The sequence below is a fragment of the Pseudophryne corroboree genome, chromosome 9 (assembly GCF_028390025.1).
Source record: "Pseudophryne corroboree isolate aPseCor3 chromosome 9, aPseCor3.hap2, whole genome shotgun sequence".
Lineage (NCBI taxonomy): Eukaryota > Metazoa > Chordata > Amphibia > Anura > Myobatrachidae > Pseudophryne > Pseudophryne corroboree.
Window position 1 is genome coordinate 104,479,570 of NC_086452.1, and position 19,647 is coordinate 104,499,216.

The 19,647-nt window shown below is 44.2% G+C and overlaps 1 protein-coding gene across 4 annotated transcripts in view; it reads left to right on the forward strand.

Moving 5' to 3' along the window:
* BRINP2 (BMP/retinoic acid inducible neural specific 2) overlaps window positions 1-19,647 on the forward strand; it is a 388,544-nt gene that overhangs the window by 333,181 nt on the left and 35,716 nt on the right. For all 4 annotated transcript variants that reach the window (XM_063939715.1, XM_063939712.1, XM_063939713.1 and 1 more), the window contains exon 6: window positions 15,040-15,276. In XM_063939715.1, the coding sequence (XP_063795785.1) occupies window positions 15,040-15,276 (237 nt within the window). The remainder of the gene's footprint in view (window positions 1-15,039; window positions 15,277-19,647) is intronic.

The window sequence follows — 19,647 nt, forward strand, 5'->3', positions numbered from 1 at the left end:
TATACTTGTAAAAGGGGATAACAGTACAAATGATACACTACAATATAACAGAGACTTCCTAACCACAGAACTAAACAATAAATACAAAAAGACAATACTACACTGACCTAAATGCAATACAATACAATACTATCTAATACAATACAATACTAGCCTAGTCTAGGGGAGATATGAGAGAACAGAACAGAGAGAGATAGAGAGAGAGGGAGAGAGAGAGAGAGATGAGATGAGAGAAATTGGCTCACAGAAAGACAATGATTACGGAGAGAAACTTACGCACAAAGGGTATGATCGCCTGCGCCTCGATATCCAGCTCCCGGCTATCAGCAGATAACCGTTGATGAGAGAGTGAGCTGGATGTGGTCGGCCTGCCTATTTATGCCCCACACACAATGCAATCTCCTGGTCCTACAATCCCATTGTCCATTGGCCGAAGGAATTCGGCCCTGCATCATAACAAAAGGTCATAGGGTGATTCATACAGGTGGGCTGTGACGATTTCCAACAGCTCAGGTGGGTGGGAAACTGGGTTTCCCGCCGCATACCTGAGTATGTGTAATTAATAGAAATGGACATAAACTTCTTATGTCCATAACTATTCGCACGAGCGATTAATACGCTCCAAACCAACACCGGAATATTGCTAATTAAATACTCTTCCGATGGGTACCAAACACTGCTGTATGATTCCTGTTAGACCCTTTGTACGATATAAAGAGGGATTCCTCAGCTCTGGGACATTGTATTTTAACCAAACTTTCAGAATCTATCAAAGGGACCATGATCTATAAACTACATTAATTGTGAACATTTGTGACGAATGAGTCGCACGCTACGACTACATAAACTCTACCGTAAATACGCATACCGCGCCTGCGAGTGCACGTTATTGCGGGTATGCGAATCCACGGGAGAGCGCATGCACGCGCAGCGCGGACCAGTGTGCGGTGCAAATATGGCAACGTGCATTGAGACATTTTTCTGACTTTGACAGTCCACCCTTTGGCAGTCAATAATAACTGCCACAAAACATTTAAGGAGAAAAATGTAAGTCAGGGGTTAATTGATTTCCATGGTTGGGTAGGGGAGGAGAGAGGAGAAGGTGTGAAGAGGGTATGACCTAGTGAGAAAGCAGAAGCATGTGTGTATGAGTCCATGTTTGGAGGGTCATGTATCATCGTGCCGTACGTGTGGTAAATCAAGCTTCGAGGTATTGCGAAGTATACATTTGAATTCCTTCTTATCCTGTGGTACAGGTCTGTGGATGGGCTGTCAAACTTTACCGAGCTCATTTCGGCTGTGGTTGTAACAAAATGGGGATGCACATTTTAGTTGATGATACATGAATGGGGGAGGTATGTGGTTGCTGATATCTGTGCCTGAATTCCCTATCGTCTATGTGTGTCGTTACCTGAGGGTTGTAGAGATGAAGATAAAGAACACTTACGAAAAATGCAATGATATTCTATGTCAGGGAAATGTACATCTGTCGTCGAAGTTGTGTTCGGTATCAGTTGAAAGTCGTCTTCTTTGCGCTGTTTTGCTCCTTAGGCATGAGCAACAAGCTTTGTCAGTGCCATCAGATTTACAAAAATGTTGGGCTAGCGTGAGTTTAAAAATACTAGGGAAACTGGGGATCCATGGCAAAGTTCATCAAGTGTCCATATTTAAAGTTGTCAGATCTTCTTCTTTGGTCAATCCGTTGTCTGTATATATCTCGTCTCGTCAGCTTCCTCGTCCAAGGGGGTCTTTGTATCTTGGAGAAAAGCAGAAAAACAGGTGAAAGAAACGGACCGTATAATCGCATTTTCATCACATCCTGGTTTCTATCATTGGGTCATAAATCAAATCCAGGTTAATTACAGTTTCCTCACTCCTCAAGCTCATCACTTTTGTACTTTGTTTGCACCTCATTAAAGCCTGCCCGCATCTAAATATCAATCCAATCGATATAACGACACCCAAGATACATAGTAGAAACTTTCCAACATCCATTATGACTCCTTGAGCCCAGTCTCCTAAACCGGAGAACCAATTTCGCGGGTTCAACCATGACACCCAACCAGTCAGCTCATTACCTACAGCAGCAAGGGTGAGATTGTGTTTTCGACGAAATTCCCACTTTAGTTGGAGAATATCGTCCATCTTTTGGTCTATGACCTCTACCGGATCCTCGGTGCTATTTGTGATATACGTGCAACACTTTATGCCGTACTGTGTTGCCAATGTAACACAATATCCGCCTGTTACTGCTGTAAGATAATTAAGAACCATCCTATGCTGAACTAGTTCTGTTTTGTAAGCTTGAAGTTCTCTTCCAGTGTATCTAAACGTGTCATCATACATTTCAGTGATATTTTCTAACAAATTGGCGAGTGCGGAAATGTATTTATAATTCATCACTCCCCGAGCGGTACGAGTGAAATCTAACGCTACCAGAACCTGAATCCCGGTGGATTCATGGATAAGATCAGAGGCCGGATGCTCTAACCTTTCTGACAGTTGTCTTTTAACCCGGTGCTCGTAATGAGTGTGAGTATAAGGAGCTTGGGCACCACGGTGTATGTCCTTCATTTTGTCATGTGTAACAGTCATCACTTCAGGCAATACTTTTCCAATATAACACAATCCTTCAGAGTTTGGGGCAAGCCATTTGTACGCCTTTCTCCCGCATATGAAATATGCATCATCGGGGAGAACATAAGGGACGGAGAAGGACATGACCATGTTACAAACCTTCCAGGTGAAATCTCCTGACCCTAATTCTTCCAACTGCTTAATGCACGTATCGGTTTGTACGATATGTGCACAGTATCCTGGTGATACCTCTCCAACTCTAGTAATCCTATTTCCTAAGGTATATCGATACCGGAAAGATTTTCCTCTACTGGCTATGTGGCGTACGAGCTCTGTATCTGTAGGCATTCTATCTGCTCTGTGTGAAAAGGTCATGGTAAGGTTGCTCCATGACACTTCCCAATTTCCCGGTTTTCTGGGATTGGAGATGTTAAAACATAAGAGGGACCTATCCACATGGTATTGGTGGAGCTTCAAACTAGGAGGGCTGGAGATGTTAAACCTCCGGTCCACCGGTCTCCCACCACTTAGCTCAAGTACCTCCCCTAACGTTAAAGGAAATGGTACTAGCCCTGATTTGCTGTGACCCTGAGGTACTTGAGAGCATACCCAACAATCTGTTTGGTTTAACACGTTACCCACTAAGGAGTGATAGTCACTCAATGGATGCCGGTCTATATGGATATTAAAACTAGATTGGCATTTCTTTATGCATCCATCTTCAACCAGATTATCACAGAGCCTACAGATACAATTTTCTTCAGCTAACAATCCATCACAATTTCTTCTATCGGATCGTTTTCTGATACTCGCCTTTGCTTGTTGGTTTGGTTGATCTTGGAAAACTACGCCTCCATCATCATAATCGGAACCCATTCCAGAACCTCTTTCGACCTCTATGGTACTCTCGCCGGAACAGACTGCTCTGGTCAACATCATGGTTAACATCAAAATCCGGATCACAGTCTCTTGGGGCGAGTCCATCTCTACCGTCTGTTCCTTATCGCGGGACTTCTCTGGATCAGCAACCTTTTTGCAGTGGGATGAATGGACCCAAGTCTCTCTCTCAGCAACCTTCAATGCTGTGGTGCTAGTCAATAAGACCTGGTATGGTCCTTCCCATCTATCAATAAGACAACCTGAGCGTAGAAAATTTCGTATCATTACATAATCCCCAGGTTCAATGTCATGACAATTACTATCTGGTAAATCAGGAATCACCAACTTCAGATTATCATTTTGATTCCTCAACTGTTTACTCATGTTAATCAAGTACTTTACAGTTACTTCATTGTTACATTTCAAATCATCCTGAGGGTTAATCATGACATGCGGTTGTCGACCAAACAGAATTTCAAAAGGAGACAGATTAAGAGGGGACCTGGGAGTGGTTCTGATGCTATACAAAACAATGGGTAAAGCTTCTGGCCACGTTAATCCTGTCTCTGCCATTACTTTACTCAATTTATTTTTAATAGTGCTGTTCACTCTTTCGACCTTCGCACTCGCCTGTGGACGGTACGGAGTGTGCAGCTTGCTATCAATACCCATCAATTTACACATTCCTTGAAAGACATCACCTGTAAAATGGGTACCCCTATCACTTTCAATGATTCTAGGGATACCATATCTACATACAAATTCCTGCACAATTTTCTTAGCTGTAAACATAGCGGTATTTGTAGCTGCTGGAAAAGCCTCGACCCAATTCGAGAAAACATCTATACAGACAAGTACATATTTCAAATTTCGACATGGGGGTAATTGAATGAAGTCAATTTGTATTACCTGGAAAGGGCCGCCGGCAGGTGGGATATGGGATGGTTCTGTAGGTATTGCTTTTCCAATATTCTTTCTCAGACAGGTAAGGCATGACATTGCTCTTTTACTCGCATGAGAGGAGAATCCTGGGGCGCACCAGTATGCTCTTACCAATTTGCACATCCCCTCCTTGCCTAGATGAGTCAGCCCGTGAGCTGCTTCAGCCAGACATGGAAGGTATGCCCTGGGGGCCACTGGTTTACCATGTCCATCCGTCCAGAGCCCTGAGGACTCCTGGCCATATCCCTTTGCCTTCCAGACTGCTCTTTCCTGTGTGGAACACAGATTCTGCATCTCACACAACTTCTGTGTGTTGATGGTATTAAATACCATCAACTGTGTGGTGTCTGTCCGTGTGGGGGTAGCAGCTGCAAGCTTTGCGGCTTCGTCTGCTCGGCTGTTACCAAGGGATACTGGGTCTTGGCTATATGTATGTGCTTTACATTTGATAACAGCCACTCTGTCGGGTTCCTGTATCGCTGTTAGAAGCCTTTTTATGTGAGCTGCATGCGCTATCGGTGTACCAGCTGCCGTCATGAAATTTCTGAGCCGCCATAGGGCTCCGAAATCATGGACTACCCCGAACGCGTATCTGGAATCGGTGTAGATATTGGCTGACTTACCCTTAGCCAATTCACATGCTCTGGTTAGGGCGACCAGTTCAGCAACCTGGGCTGAGTGAGGTGGGCCTAGCGGTTCCGCTTCTATGGTGTCTTGGTCATCTACGACTGCGTATCCAGTACACAAGTCTCCCGAGTCTGACTGTCTGTGACAACTACCATCCGTGTAGAACGTGAGTTCTGCATCTTCCAGTGGATTGTCACTGATGTCAGGCCATGCGGTAAAATTTTGGGTCAAATATTCCATACAATCATGTGTATCTTCCTTTGCATTAAATCCTCCTTCCCCATCACTCTCACCTTCCACCCTTTGTGTCTGACCAGGCACACCTGGGAGAAATGTTGCAGGATTTAATGCGCTGCATCTCCTTATGGTGATGTTTACGGGGGCCATTAATGCCAATTCCCATCTTGTAAACCTTGCAGATGAGACGTGTCTGGTTTGGGCAGAATTCAATAAGGCAGATACCGCATGCGGTGTATGGATTGTGAGGTTGTGGTCTAGCACGACATCTTCGCTTTTTGTCACTAGCAATGCTATTGCCGCAACGCTACGCAAGCATGTGGGGAGGGATCGCGCTACCGTATCTAGCTGGGCGCTGTAGTATGCAATTGGCCTGCTGGCATCACCGTGTTTTTGTGTTAGTACACCTGCTGCGCACCCAGCACTTTCTGTTCCGTATAGTTCAAAGGGTTTCCCATAGTCTGGCATACCTAGTGCTGGTGCCTGCGTTAGGCACTGTTTGAGTCTCTCAAATGCTGTTTCAGATTCGTCTGTATGCGAAATCCGATCAGGTTTGTTTGAAGAGACCATTTCCTGCAAAGGTAGCGCCAATATGGAAAACCCTGGGATCCAATTACGGCAATACCCACACATTCCTAAAAACGTCCTGATCTGTTGCTGGGTTTGTGGCAGTGTCATGTCTCTAATGGCTTGGATTCTATCAGCGGTCAGGTGTCTCAGTCCTTGTGTTAGACAGTGTCCCAAATATTTTACCTTAGTTTGGCATAATTGTAACTTGTCTTTGGAAACCTTGTGACCTGTGTCTGAAAGATGAAACAGGAGCTGTTTCGTATCCTTCAGAGATGCTTCCAGTGAATCTGAACACAGTAATAAATCGTCCACATACTGTATCAATACTGATCCACTGTCTGGTTGGAAAGACTGTAAACAATCATGCAAAGCCTGAGAAAATATACTTGGACTATCTATGAAACCTTGGGGTAACCGAGTCCACGTGTATTGGACTCCTCTGTATGTAAATGCAAACAAATATTGGCTGTCAGGGTGCAGAGGTACCGAAAAGAAAGCGGAGCAGAGGTCAATAACAGTGAAAAATTTGGCAGTGGGAGGAATTTGCATTAGGATGACAGCTGGATTAGGCACTACGGGGAACTGACTCTCAACTATTTTGTTAATCCCCCTTAGATCCTGCACTAGCCTGTAACCCCTCCCCCCACTCTTTTTAACAGGGAAGATGGGACTATTTGCGGTGCTGGACGTTCTTACTAGAATGCCCTGTTGTAGCAAGCGCTCTATTACGGGAAAAACTCCTAGCTCCACCTCTGGCTTCAGAGGATACTGTGGGATTTTTGGAGCTATCCTACCATCTTTTACTTGCACAACTACTGGAGCTACGTTTGCCATTAATCCAGTGTCCTGTCCATCTTTTGTCCAAAGTGACTCTGGTATCTGAGATATCATCTCTTCTACTTGGGATGGATTCCTATTTGTCATAATGGAATGTGACATTAATTTTGATGGGGAGTCTAACATGTCTCGTACTTCCTGAGCGTGATTCTCAGGAATGTCCAAGAATACACCTTCAGGGGTACAATAAATGACGCAACCCATTTTACATAGTAAGTCTCTTCCCAGGAGATTAGTTGGTGCCGATGCAGCCAGCAAAAAGGAATGCTTGGTATGCAAAGGCCCTATTGTAATCTCGGCTGGTTTGCTAACAGGGTAGTGCTGGACTACTCCTGTTACTCCCATGGCTGGAATTGTCCTACCAGTGGTTCTCATGCCCACTGTCGAATTTATCACTGACTTGGCCGCCCCTGTGTCTACAAGAAAGTTTAAAGTTTTACCAGCCACATTGATTGCAATTTCTGGTTCGCTTCCAAGACTGGCAATCAACTTAACTGGGTGCAGATTACAGGTATGGCCACACCCCTATTGGGTATGCTGACCTCCCTGAATCCCGCTGGCAGCAACTACTTGTGAGGGAGTTAGCTGGGAACTACCAGAGGCATGCCAATCTCTGTTCGGGGGATATCTTTTTGTTTCCCCTGTATGTGGCTCAAAACTCCGCCTCTGTGGACCCTGCTCCCAATGTCGTGTGTTGTGTTGTTGTCTAGGGGGTTGAAAAGATCTTTGTACATTCTTTGTTCTACATTCTCGTGCAAAGTGTCCCGGTCTGTTACAAGAAAAACATGTTATTACACTTGCCTTACCCACAGGATTCGGTGGTACATACGCAGGCTGCCTTGTGGTCAGCGCCTGTATACTTACGGACATCAACTTATCACTTTGCGATTCCCTGTGCCTAGTGATGTTTCTGTCGTGATCAATAGCAGCCTCTCTCAAGCCGGACACTGACAGACCTCGCCAGCACGGTTGCGTGGTCTGAACCCTAGTCTTTAATGTTTCCTTTAAACCATCCATCAGTACAGATACTGCTACTTCCCGATGGTTTGGGTTGGTCTTAATGTCTTCTATACCAGTGTACTTTGCCATTTCTAATAGTGCCCGGTGAAAATATTCTGTTGCCGTTTCGGACTCCTTTTGCTTAATGGAAAATATTTTATTCCATTTAACAACGGCTGGGAAATACTCTTTTAGCTGTAAATTTATCCTTTTTACATTATCCTTGTTGTATACGTCTGTAAGCGGTACATCTTTATCCAATGCACAATCAGCTAAAAACTGAGTTGCATCAACATTGGAAGGTAAACAAGCTCTTAGCAGTATCTGCCAATCCTTGTTGTTGGGTTCTACAGTGTTACCTAGATCCCTGATGTATTTTTGGCTAGCAACTAAATCCTTCCTGGGGTCAGGAAATTCGGACACTATTGTTCTTAATTCCATTCTGGAAAATGGAGTGTACATGGCAATGTTCCTTATGGGAGTGGCTCCAGACACATCTGTTTTTCCATTGGGAACTGCTATTACCCTTACAGGAGCAATTCTAACAGCCTCTTCCTGTGTAGATTCTACAGCTTGTTGTGGTACAATTGTTTCAGTGTAGTGCATGGTGCCGTACTTACCCGTTGACACGACCTCACCTATCCCTCCGCTAGGGGCTTTCACTAATCTCGTGGGTGTCGCTGTGCCTACTGTGGTCTCTGCTATGGTGGCTGCAAGAGAGAGAGCTGAAATTGTTGCTGAATCGTCTTCTTGATCACACTCCTGAGGAAGGTTCAAAACAGGGTACATCTTGCACGGGTTAATACTTGCATGAGTTATTTGGTTAACATCATTAACATTTACAGGGTTACTAAGAGTTTGTGTTTTACAACCCAGTGCGTTTCTCTCCGCAATCAACTTCTCTCCTGCAATGTATGGTGGAGGAGGAGCTGTGGCAATCAACTTCCTGACTGCCCCAGATCCCGCCGCCAGAGCCAAACCTCTCTGTATCTCACCTTCCTGGTGCCATAACTGTAAACAATCATGATGTTGAATTCGTCTCTTTGTTGATTTTACGAGACATATCCTCCTCCTTAAATTTTGTAACACTTCTGGACTAAAGCTACCTATTCTTGGGAATTTGTCCCTGTCTTGTACAGTCATTCTCTCCCATTCATCACATAAAGATTCGGTGTGAATTCCATATTTTTCACACATTACATATCGTGCCGACCCAACTGGTCGGTTCACAGAATCAACCTGAACCAGGGTTCATCGCCCCCTACCTGAACAAATGGCCCCCATAATCTGCAGGCGTTGCTTATTCCTCCTTGAATATCAAGGCTTTCAGCGAACCCTTACAAACAAACCAAGATGTCCTTGGGCAGGCCGGCGGTGGTGGTTTATCAAGTACCCCACTTACTTCTCGCCCACGTTGGCCTGTGCTGCAATCACTGTAGCCAGAGCTGCTGGACCCAACCTAGGGCCCCTGTGAACCTTTAGTTTACTGGAACATATGAGGGTTACCCGCAGGACACTTACTCTTTCCAGTAAAGTTGGGGTTGTTAGATAGTTCCTGAGTGACCAGCGAACTTCCCTTCCAAAAATAAAAAATTACACAAATCACGTCAGAATGTACAGATAGCGTTTGTGACCACTTTACTCTAATGGTATTAGGTCAGATTACTAACTACTGCACACAATAACGTGCGGTCCAATCGTTCAGTATACGAGCACTACTTGTCATGTACTGAAAGATCAATGGAATCTATGTTTCCGGCTGCGATTCCTTCAGCCAGAGCTTGTATGGCCTATATGGGTTCTGCACCAACACCCCAGGCGTTGTGCCACTGGACTTTTATAGCGGACCTTTTACCTTACGACCTCCTGGTCTTGTTACCTTATGACCTCCTGGTCTTGTTACCTTATGACCTCCTGGTCTTGTTACCTTATGACCTCCTGGTCTTGTTACCTTATGGTCCGCTATACTCTAATGCTCAAATATTATTTAACCAGGGATGCCTCCCTGGCCACCGTATATGTCACTTACACGTATGTCCCTTGACGAGTACCCGGCTTTCCTTTTGGTTCCACCTTAAAGTTATATAAACTTTTGTATACAAAACACACTCACTCAACACATGTACACTTTTGTTTCTATATCTATTTCTGCGCAGAAATTGTCTTTAGGCCAAAAGTGTTACCAATTAGGAGCAGGATCTGTTAAACTAAATTTCAGATTTTCTAAAAATAGATTTGCGTTATTTACCGCTTCGCGTTATCTACCGCTGTGCGTTACTTATCGCCTTGCGCTAATTATCGCTTTGCGCTAATTCAACTTTTTCGTGACTTGAGCTACGTGAGCGTAACCGGACGCTACGTTGCGTAATGTACGCTGCGTGCGTCTGCCTTTTGGATTGCGTACGCTAGTCTTTGTTAGCGACACGTGTACGCAATGCAAAGGATCCACCGTAACACAATATATTTTTATCAATGTAAATGATCCCTGATCATCTACCGCAATCCACACTGACTGCCTTGTATCTCAGACAAACCGTGTGTTTGTTCTATATTTTAACTATTACCTCTACTATGAAATAACAGCAAATCTCTTTTTAGCACTTTCTATCAACTATAAAATTGGCAAACAGGAATAGTGATATACGAAAAATGAAACAGAAATGCAGATATATGTATGCGTGCGTGTATACGCAAGACAGAAGAGAAATAAAAGTTTTAAAAGACACAAGCGTTTTGTTCTTACTTCCGGTTACCGGGTTCCTTCAGCACTCTTTATCTAAGCGAAGCAGACGCTTATCCCGCCAGCACTATGAGACAACCTCCCACCCTTTGCTGGAGGGATAATGTCTGCTGATCTACCTAGTGCAGATATGAGAAGGATAGGACGAGCCCGCAATTGACAATGCTAAATTCCTTTGTCGTATAAACAACCCTTTATGAAGCTAAGAACACTGTACGCTGTTTACTTAAGAAGTACCGTAATGGTACGCTATCTGCGTAGCGATCGCTCAGCCGTAGGCGAGACGCTCAAGCGTCACGTTCGCTTACGGCCCAGTGATCACAAGACACGTTATTGGTTATGTCTAGGGGAATGATTCGCTATGGCGTAGCTTACGCTCGAGACCACGAGGAGGTCACCAGCGATGCAGACGCTCACAACACTATACCTTTATGATAAAACCTTATACCAATGAAATACACTGAATACCTTAATGTGAGTACAGGGTGTAGGTGCAACCTTGTGTAACCTGACTATCTACAAAGCTGCTTGAGCGTCACCGACGCTCAAGTGAACACTTATCACTATAGAAAATACACAGATGCTGGTTTAGGTTCCAAGGCCTATTAACTGTATTATATCTAATATACTTGTAAAAGGGGATAACAGTACAAATGATACACTACAATATAACAGAGACTTCCTAACCACAGAACTAAACAATAAATACAAAAAGACAATACTACACTGACCTAAATGCAATACAATACAATACTATCTAATACAATACAATACTAGCCTAGTCTAGGGGAGATATGAGAGAACAGAACAGAGAGAGATAGAGAGAGAGGGAGAGAGAGAGAGAGATGAGATGAGAGAAATTGGCTCACAGAAAGACAATGATTACGGAGAGAAACTTACGCACAAAGGGTATGATCGCCTGCGCCTCGATATCCAGCTCCCGGCTATCAGCAGATAACCGTTGATGAGAGAGTGAGCTGGATGTGGTCGGCCTGCCTATTTATGCCCCACACACAATGCAATCTCCTGGTCCTACAATCCCATTGTCCATTGGCCGAAGGAATTCGGCCCTGCATCATAACAAAAGGTCATAGGGTGATTCATACAGGTGGGCTGTGACGATTTCCAACAGCTCAGGTGGGTGGGAAACTGGGTTTCCCGCCGCATACCTGAGTATGTGTAATTAATAGAAATGGACATAAACTTCTTATGTCCATAACTATTCGCACGAGCGATTAATACGCTCCAAACCAACACCGGAATATTGCTAATTAAATACTCTTCCGATGGGTACCAAACACTGCTGTATGATTCCTGTTAGACCCTTTGTACGATATAAAGAGGGATTCCTCAGCTCTGGGACATTGTATTTTAACCAAACTTTCAGAATCTATCAAAGGGACCATGATCTATAAACTACATTAATTGTGAACATTTGTGACGAATGAGTCGCACGCTACGACTACATAAACTCTACCGTAAATACGCATACCGCGCCTGCGAGTGCACGTTATTGCGGGTATGCGAATCCACGGGAGAGCGCATGCACGCGCAGCGCGGACCAGTGTGCGGTGCAAATATGGCAACGTGCATTGAGACATTTTTCTGACTTTGACACTGCATTGTGCCTGCGCAGTGCTTCCAGTCTGGTCATGGAAACAGTTCTCCACAGTGTCCTGCTCTCAGTGTGTTTGCACAGCATGCTGCTCACCAAAGTTCCCTTCAAAATGGATGCTGCCATTTTGGACTCTACCACTCAGAGCACAGTTCCTAGACTAGCTCACCATAGCAGTCAATCATCTAACGCTAAGCCCTTTAAGTTCCACTTCCTGCCTGGTTTAAATCACCAGTACAACGTCACTTCTGTTGAAGATAACACTCAGTGCTGTGCTCCCTGAAACTCTGTGTCTCTGCGGCTCCAGTCCATGCGATTCAGTGAGTCCCAACTTCCAGTCTCTAACTGGTAATTGTCCCCACATATCCAGTCTCCAGATCCAATCAGGAAACTAAAGAACTTATCTCTAGAAACATCTACCGTTCCAGTCCAGTCACCTTCCGGTTCCAGTCCATCTCCATTCACATTCTGGTTCTAGTCCAGTTCCACTTCCCTTCCAGTTCCAGGCCGGTCCCAGTTACAGTCAGGTTCCCTTTCCATTCAGGTTCCAGCCTGGTTCCAGTTTAATTCCGGTTCCAGTCTGGTTCAGCTCCAGTCCAGCTACAGTCTCATTCCGGTTCCAGTTACATGCCGGTTTCGGTCCGGTTCCAGTTGCATTCTGGTTCCAGCTGCAGTTCAGTTCAAGTTTCATTCCAGTCCCAGTTGTCTCTGCAGCATCTGTTCCTGTACAATAAAGTTTTAGAATTCCATGCATGTCTTCGCGCAATCCACTTCCAAGCCACCAACATCATTCTCCAGTGCTAACCTACAGTACCACTATCTAGTCTTGCTCTATGAGCAAGAGCTGGATCAAGCCTCCCAGCTTCATCCACTCACCCACAGTAACCCACAGCTCACCAAATTTTCTAATGAACTTTGAAGACTTCAGGACTTTTACCCAATACTGTAAATAAGCAAATCCTTTTAGAATTAGAGATTTTTAAGTAATGCTTGCACTATACTACTGGGTCAAAGCAGAGAGGATAGCACCTACAAAAAGTCTGTTTCCAGGTTCTTAAGGGTCATCAGTGTAGGACAGAGAATCATGTTCTGAATTTGAAGCACTATAGATTGCAGTAGTTCCTAGGCAGCCACGCTTTGATACATTGATTAAATAGAATACACCAAATTGAGAATCTTAATCTTCATGTTTCTCCCTAGCAGTGGGTGTGATATGAAATACCAGCATTTGGGATGCCGGCGGTCATAAGACTGACACCGTCATCCCGATGCTCTGAATCCCGACAGGGGTCGGGTAAGTAGGCTTTACACCCTCCCCCTAACCCTCCCTTCCCGCAGTCTTACCCTAACCATTCCCTCCGCCCTCCCGCAGCCTAGCCCTAACCCTACCCCATGTTGTCTAAACCTAACCCCCCCTCCCCGCAGCCTGCTAATTGATGAGGCATACTGTATGTAAATGTATGAATAGGTTGGGGGTCATTCAGCTAGAGACCAGGAGGGAAGCTCTCCGTGGGGTCTATTTACTAAGCCTTAGAGATCGATAAAGTGTAAAGAGATAAAGTACCAACCATTCAGCTCTATTTTTCAAACATAGCCTGTAACACGGCAGTTAGGGGCTGATGGGCTGGTATTTTATCTCTCTCCATGTTCTCTCCCTCCTAGTATTGATGCATCTGCCCCATGTCTTTTCAGTGTTCCCACCATATCTTTGACCATTTTCCTAAACTCTGTTTCATGTTACATTATTACTGGTTCTTCAGCTCACAAACATGCAGATATAATAATATAAACCCTGCTGATGTATATACTGTACTTGGACTCCACTGAAATAATATACTGTAGTTTGCACATAAAATATATGCATGCAATAAGATTAGCACATACTGTAAGAATAATAGTAATTACGTTTTGCACTGTAGGAACTGTTCTCCTGCCTATCATATAGAAATGCGGGTAAGATGCCAGCTGTCGGGATCCCGGCAGTTGGAATACCGACGGCGGAATACCGACAGCCATAACAATGGCGACGTTGGAATACCGAGAGTGTCAGGAGACCAATGCCGGAATCCCATCAGCCGGCAACCCATCCGCAGTTATAACGGGCGGGTTAGGGCCGGGAGGGTGGTGGTGGTGGTGGGGGTTTGGGGGGGGGGGGGCGTATAGGTTGACCCCCAATGTATATTATCAATGATTTTTTGTAAGGAGGTTACTTGTGGACGCAAAAACAATAGACCTCTGTTTTCAGTATATGAGGCTGCTTGAAAAATGAATGGAACTGTTACCAAACTGAGACTATTTGCATCAGTAGACACAGAGAGGTACAGTATATGAGACCTCTGTCTTAAATCAGTCACAGCACAACACCCTTTAAACTTTCTTCATTTTTATCAAGTCACTGGGTTTATTTCATACTAGCGCACTCCGATACTGGGCACTTGGAAATAGGCACAGCACAATTTAGTTCCTCTGTCAGCGAGACGCTTGCAGGCAAGTGCGGACCTGATGTGAATGCACAATCACATCCAATTTATTGTATGCAAAAATGTTTACCAATAAACTACTTGTCCTTTTTGCATGTATTATTTATACTGAAAATAGAACTAAGGGCATATTCCCAGGGATCCTTTGTTAGATCACACTTTGGTGTTCAAGCTGGGGTAATTAACTTGATGTTCTGGGTCTCAGCCAATAGAAGACAAGCTTTTGAGTTATACATTGCTCTATATGCAGACAGAATTAGGTACAAAGAGTGCACCTGGTTTTTAATAGGTGATACCCATAAATAATAGTTATGGTGTCTGCTAATTAGCCGTGGCTGGGGGGACAGCGCTTACACTATTCCTAGAATTGCTGTAATAAGATCAGCAGGGTTTATATGGAGATGAATGCACCCTCAGCTGTACAGGGATAAATGCACCTACTGTACTGATATATATATATATGAATATATGGTTTCAGGAAAATGTATTATCTCTGTTTCTTGCTTCTAATTGGGAGTATGTTTCTTCATTCTCAGGGCTGCAAGCGCTGCTTCCTCAGTACTTAAGAGTGAGATTTGTTAAGGCTGCACTGTCCTACATTTCATGCAACTCACAGGGAAGGATGGAGTGCCAGGCAGGAGAATGCTGGTGCCGCTGTGACGCTGCATACCCACAATGCAATTGCCCAGCTGAGGACATCCATATATTGGAGAAGAGCCTAACGCAGACACAAGAGCAAGTAGCCAGTCAGAGTAAAGAGTTTGAAGATTCTGGTAAGTTGCTAAATAGAGGCACATACTGTAGACTTTTAGTGTATTAGTACTATGGGGCAGATGTATTAAGCCTGGAAATGGCATAAGGAAGTGATAAACCAGTGATAAGTGCAAGGTGATAAACACACCAGCCTATAAGCTCCTAACTAATAATTTACATATTGGAGCGGATTGGCTAGTGCGTTTATCACCTTGCACTTAGCAGGGGTTAATCACTTCCTTATACCTTCTCCAGGTTAATATATCTGCCCAGTTTTTGTTTACCACTCGTTCTTTTAAGTAAAGTTGGCCCATCATCTGAACACATTGGTTGCAGCCAATTTTTAATCTCAACTAATATTCAGATTATTAAGAACTAGTGTCCTGTCTGTATAATTACGTATTTAGGTACCAAAAGAAAATATAACTTTACCTTTATGTAAAAACAATCTTTTTTTTTTAATATAAGCTAGACATAGGTATTTAAATATTATTTAATTGAAAGGCTTTTATTAAGTAAGCATTTTAATTAATAGGTACCAATTAGTGAAATGAGTACAAATCATTTAAGCAGTACAGCTTTAACGATACAAAAATAACTACTTTACCTTAAGAAAGAACATTAATTGCATAATAGCATTAACCCCTTTAGTGTCTATTTTGGATATTATTTTTGAATGATTTCTTCAGGGTACATAGAACTGTATGTGGGGCTGAACTGTCAAGCTGACACAGAGACCAGCCAGGGTACAGTATATATTATTCAACTGCCTGCACACTGTCAGAACACCTAACGCTGCATCCCCATGCACAGAATCCGACACCTAGGAGTTAAGTGTCCTAACCCTCCCCCTCTACCCCCCTAACCCTACCTACCTGCAGCCTCACCCTAACCCTCCAATCCCTGCAGCCTAAACCTCACCCTCCCTCACCGCAGTCGAACCTTAACCCTCCCACCCCTCTTTAGTGCCTAACCCTCCCCCCTTAGTGCCTAACTTTCCCTCCCCGCAGCCTAACCCTAACCCTCCCCCTTAGAGCCTAACCCTCCCCACCCCGCAGACTAACCCTCCCCGGGGGTGCATAACCCTAATCCCCCCTTTCCCACTGCCTAAACCTAACCTCCCCCCGCTCCCCGCAGCCTAACCCTAACACCCCCTTCCCACAGCCTAAACCTAACCCTTCTACCACCCCACCCCCCCCCCCCCACACACACACTTCCACACTCCATGGCTTACCTCTCCGGTTGCCCAGCACACAGACGTCCAGGATCCGGCGCCGGGATTGTGATCCTATTCGGGATGCCAACGCCAGCAGTGTTTCCGACGTAGGTATTTCGACTGCCGAGATCCAAACCAGATCCCATGCTTAACATGTTGCTGGTAATGCTAATAATCATAATGATGCACCGACACATATGCCTTTCATGTCAACCACTGTCACAGTGTGCTGGGAAGCTAGGGGCGCCAAACTCAGATTATATCTTGCCCCCCACAACCTAAAAACATTCTGACGCCCCTGCTGTAATTTAATTTTATAGTGTGGAAATGTTCCTTTATTTACATTTTTATATGAATTGAAGAATATTGAATTCATAGATTTATGGACCCATAAAATAATCGAGAGCTACAATATGATTAATATATAAATAAATAAATAAATAAATAAATAATGGTTTTACATACTATGGGCGGGATGTACTAAGGGAAAAAACAGGGGTTTTACCGCATTTTCAAATGTACTAAGACCCACCGCCAGTTTTTCGCCGCCCAGGGTATCGCCATCCCTGGATGGCGATACCTTATAGAAGCCTATGGGCTTCTTATCGCCAGCCGCCGCAACCCACCGCCCCCGCTGCAGACGTCGACCCCCCTCCCCCTGGCATACCTTCGTCCAGGCAGCCCTGGACCCTGAAGGTAATCTCCTCCTCCCCCGAGTAATGCAGCCGGGGGAGGAGGAGGCGTCGGGGACAGCCTGCTGCCTTGTTCCCGGCAGCTGAGGAGATGGAGAGCCCACAAAGGTGACGGAGAACCCCCGCACACCACCTTAGAGGTATCGCGGGGGGCCTTTGTTACCGCATTGCGATGTTGATCGCATATCTTAGTACATATGTGATCAACATCACTGCGATGGGCGGCGATGTATAATAAGCATGTTAGAGACTGCATCATCATGCCTTTAGTATAAGCAGGTTAGCATACTGTAAAAAAGATGACTTTTATAAAAATACTCAAAAAGGTTTAACAAAATGACACACCAAGGAAGACATAAATTGATTAATTGAAGACATTCTGTACTTTCTAGACATTCTACATAAACCATTACTGGAGCTAAACCTATTATCACAGATATTTACAGAAAGTAACAGAAAGTTACTTCCATCACAGAAACGCGTTGGTTTTTCAATTCCAGTCTTCCATACTTGACAGCCTTTTATATCCATGAATGGAACTCAAACTGTTCATTCTCTAGAGATAACTCCATTCATAGAATACTATTAATGTGTATATTTTTTTTAGATAATTCATAATTTGTTCTATGTGAAATATTAATTTATGAAGTGGTTGTGGAAAAGTTTTGCAACTAAAGATTATTTATTATTTACCATTGATTAATTATTGCGAAACGCCTAGGACACAATGAATATTAGGATGGAGAGAACGAGTTTCTAAGTCATAAGGTTTGGATGTTGTTTATGGGGGTTATTCCCACATCATAGACACAACATATTGATTCGGGAGGAAGTGTCGTTTCTGGTTCATGACTTGACAGTGATGAGTTGACAAACAACATTATGGTGACCAATTAATCATTAAAGGTTATACGTTCAACTTAGTGTACAAAACAGTGATGGCATTTTTACAAGCAAAACTATCATGGATATAATAATATTGTGATATACAGTACATACAGTACTCCCCAAGCAATTAAAAGATATTTGAACGACAGAAGTTGATCTATATTGAACTTATGTGAATGAACCTCAGTAAAATATGCCTTATTATTCCCAATAACATGAAATTAATAGATTTAAGCTACATCTTCTACCAGTATATAGTGTGGTAATTATTATCAATCAGGTGTAATTGTGTATATATACTGTACTTGATTATTTCTTGACTGTTTATATTGAAGACTGAATTACTTTATTGTGCCTAATATTTACAGAGACCTAAAGCACTGATACAAATCAGACCAATTTATCATAATAAAGGGAACCTAATGCTGACAACCAATGCCGGACTGCCCATCTGGCACTTCTAGTAAATGCCAGGAAGGCCCATGTCCTGATGGTCTGCTCCGGTCCGGCCACACAGATATGCTGGCCTCCCAGTGCTCTGCTTGGCTGCCAGGCACCTGGAGGCAAGGGCTGACCAAACAGCTCTACCTCCCAGTGTTCTGCTCGGCTGCCAGGCACCTGGAGGCAAGGGCTGGCCGAACAGCTCCACCTCCCAGCACTCTGCTCGGCTGCTAGGCACCTGGAGGCAAGGGCTGACCGAACAGCTCCACCTCCCAGCGCTCTGCTCGGCTGCCAGGCACCTGGAGGCAAGGGCTGGCCAAACAGCTTCAACTCCCAGCGCTCTGCTCGGCTGCCAGGCACCTAGAGACAAAGGCTGGCCGAACAGCTCCACCTCTCAGTGCTCTGCTCGGCTGCCAGGCACCTGGAGGCAAGGGCTGGCTGAACAGCTCCGCCTCCCAGTGCTCTGCTCGGCTGGCAGGCACCTGGAGGCAAGGGCTGACCGAACAGCTCCACCTCTCAATGCTCTGCTCGGCTGCCAGGCACCTGGAGGCAAGGGCTGGCCGAACAGCTCCACCTCACACCTATCCCATTTGTCAGAGTTTGTTGCCCAGAATGCATGCACATGACACTAGTTAGTAGATCTGGCTACATGTCCAAATGATACCCAGATACACTCATGAAACTGTTCTCTTGCATGGGTTTGTATTGTTGTCACCAAAAAATGCCCATTTAGCAGCCGCTCTGAAATGTGTACGTTCTCAAATATGCGTCTGTACCCTTGACGCATGCACAGTAAGTAAAATCTTTACATGCAGCCATGTTCGGAGCTGGTGAACATAAATATGAGAAGTTTGTCAACTGATTTAAGTAGGCGTCATGCATTAAATCCGATATGTGAGAATTAATATACCTTTTATGTACCAGATGTGTCTCGAGACTCCAGAAAATAAGCTTTATACAAACAGCTGATACTTATGTGTCTAAGAACCTTTTATGAATATACACCTTTATCTTCAAAAACAATTCCACCGGATAATTGATTAAAACAGTCAAATACTGTATATATCTTTCGGATTCATTTTCAAGTGTTTCAATTACAGCTACATTTCTTTCTTTGGAAAAATGTCATATATTCACCAAAGCGAATTATGTTC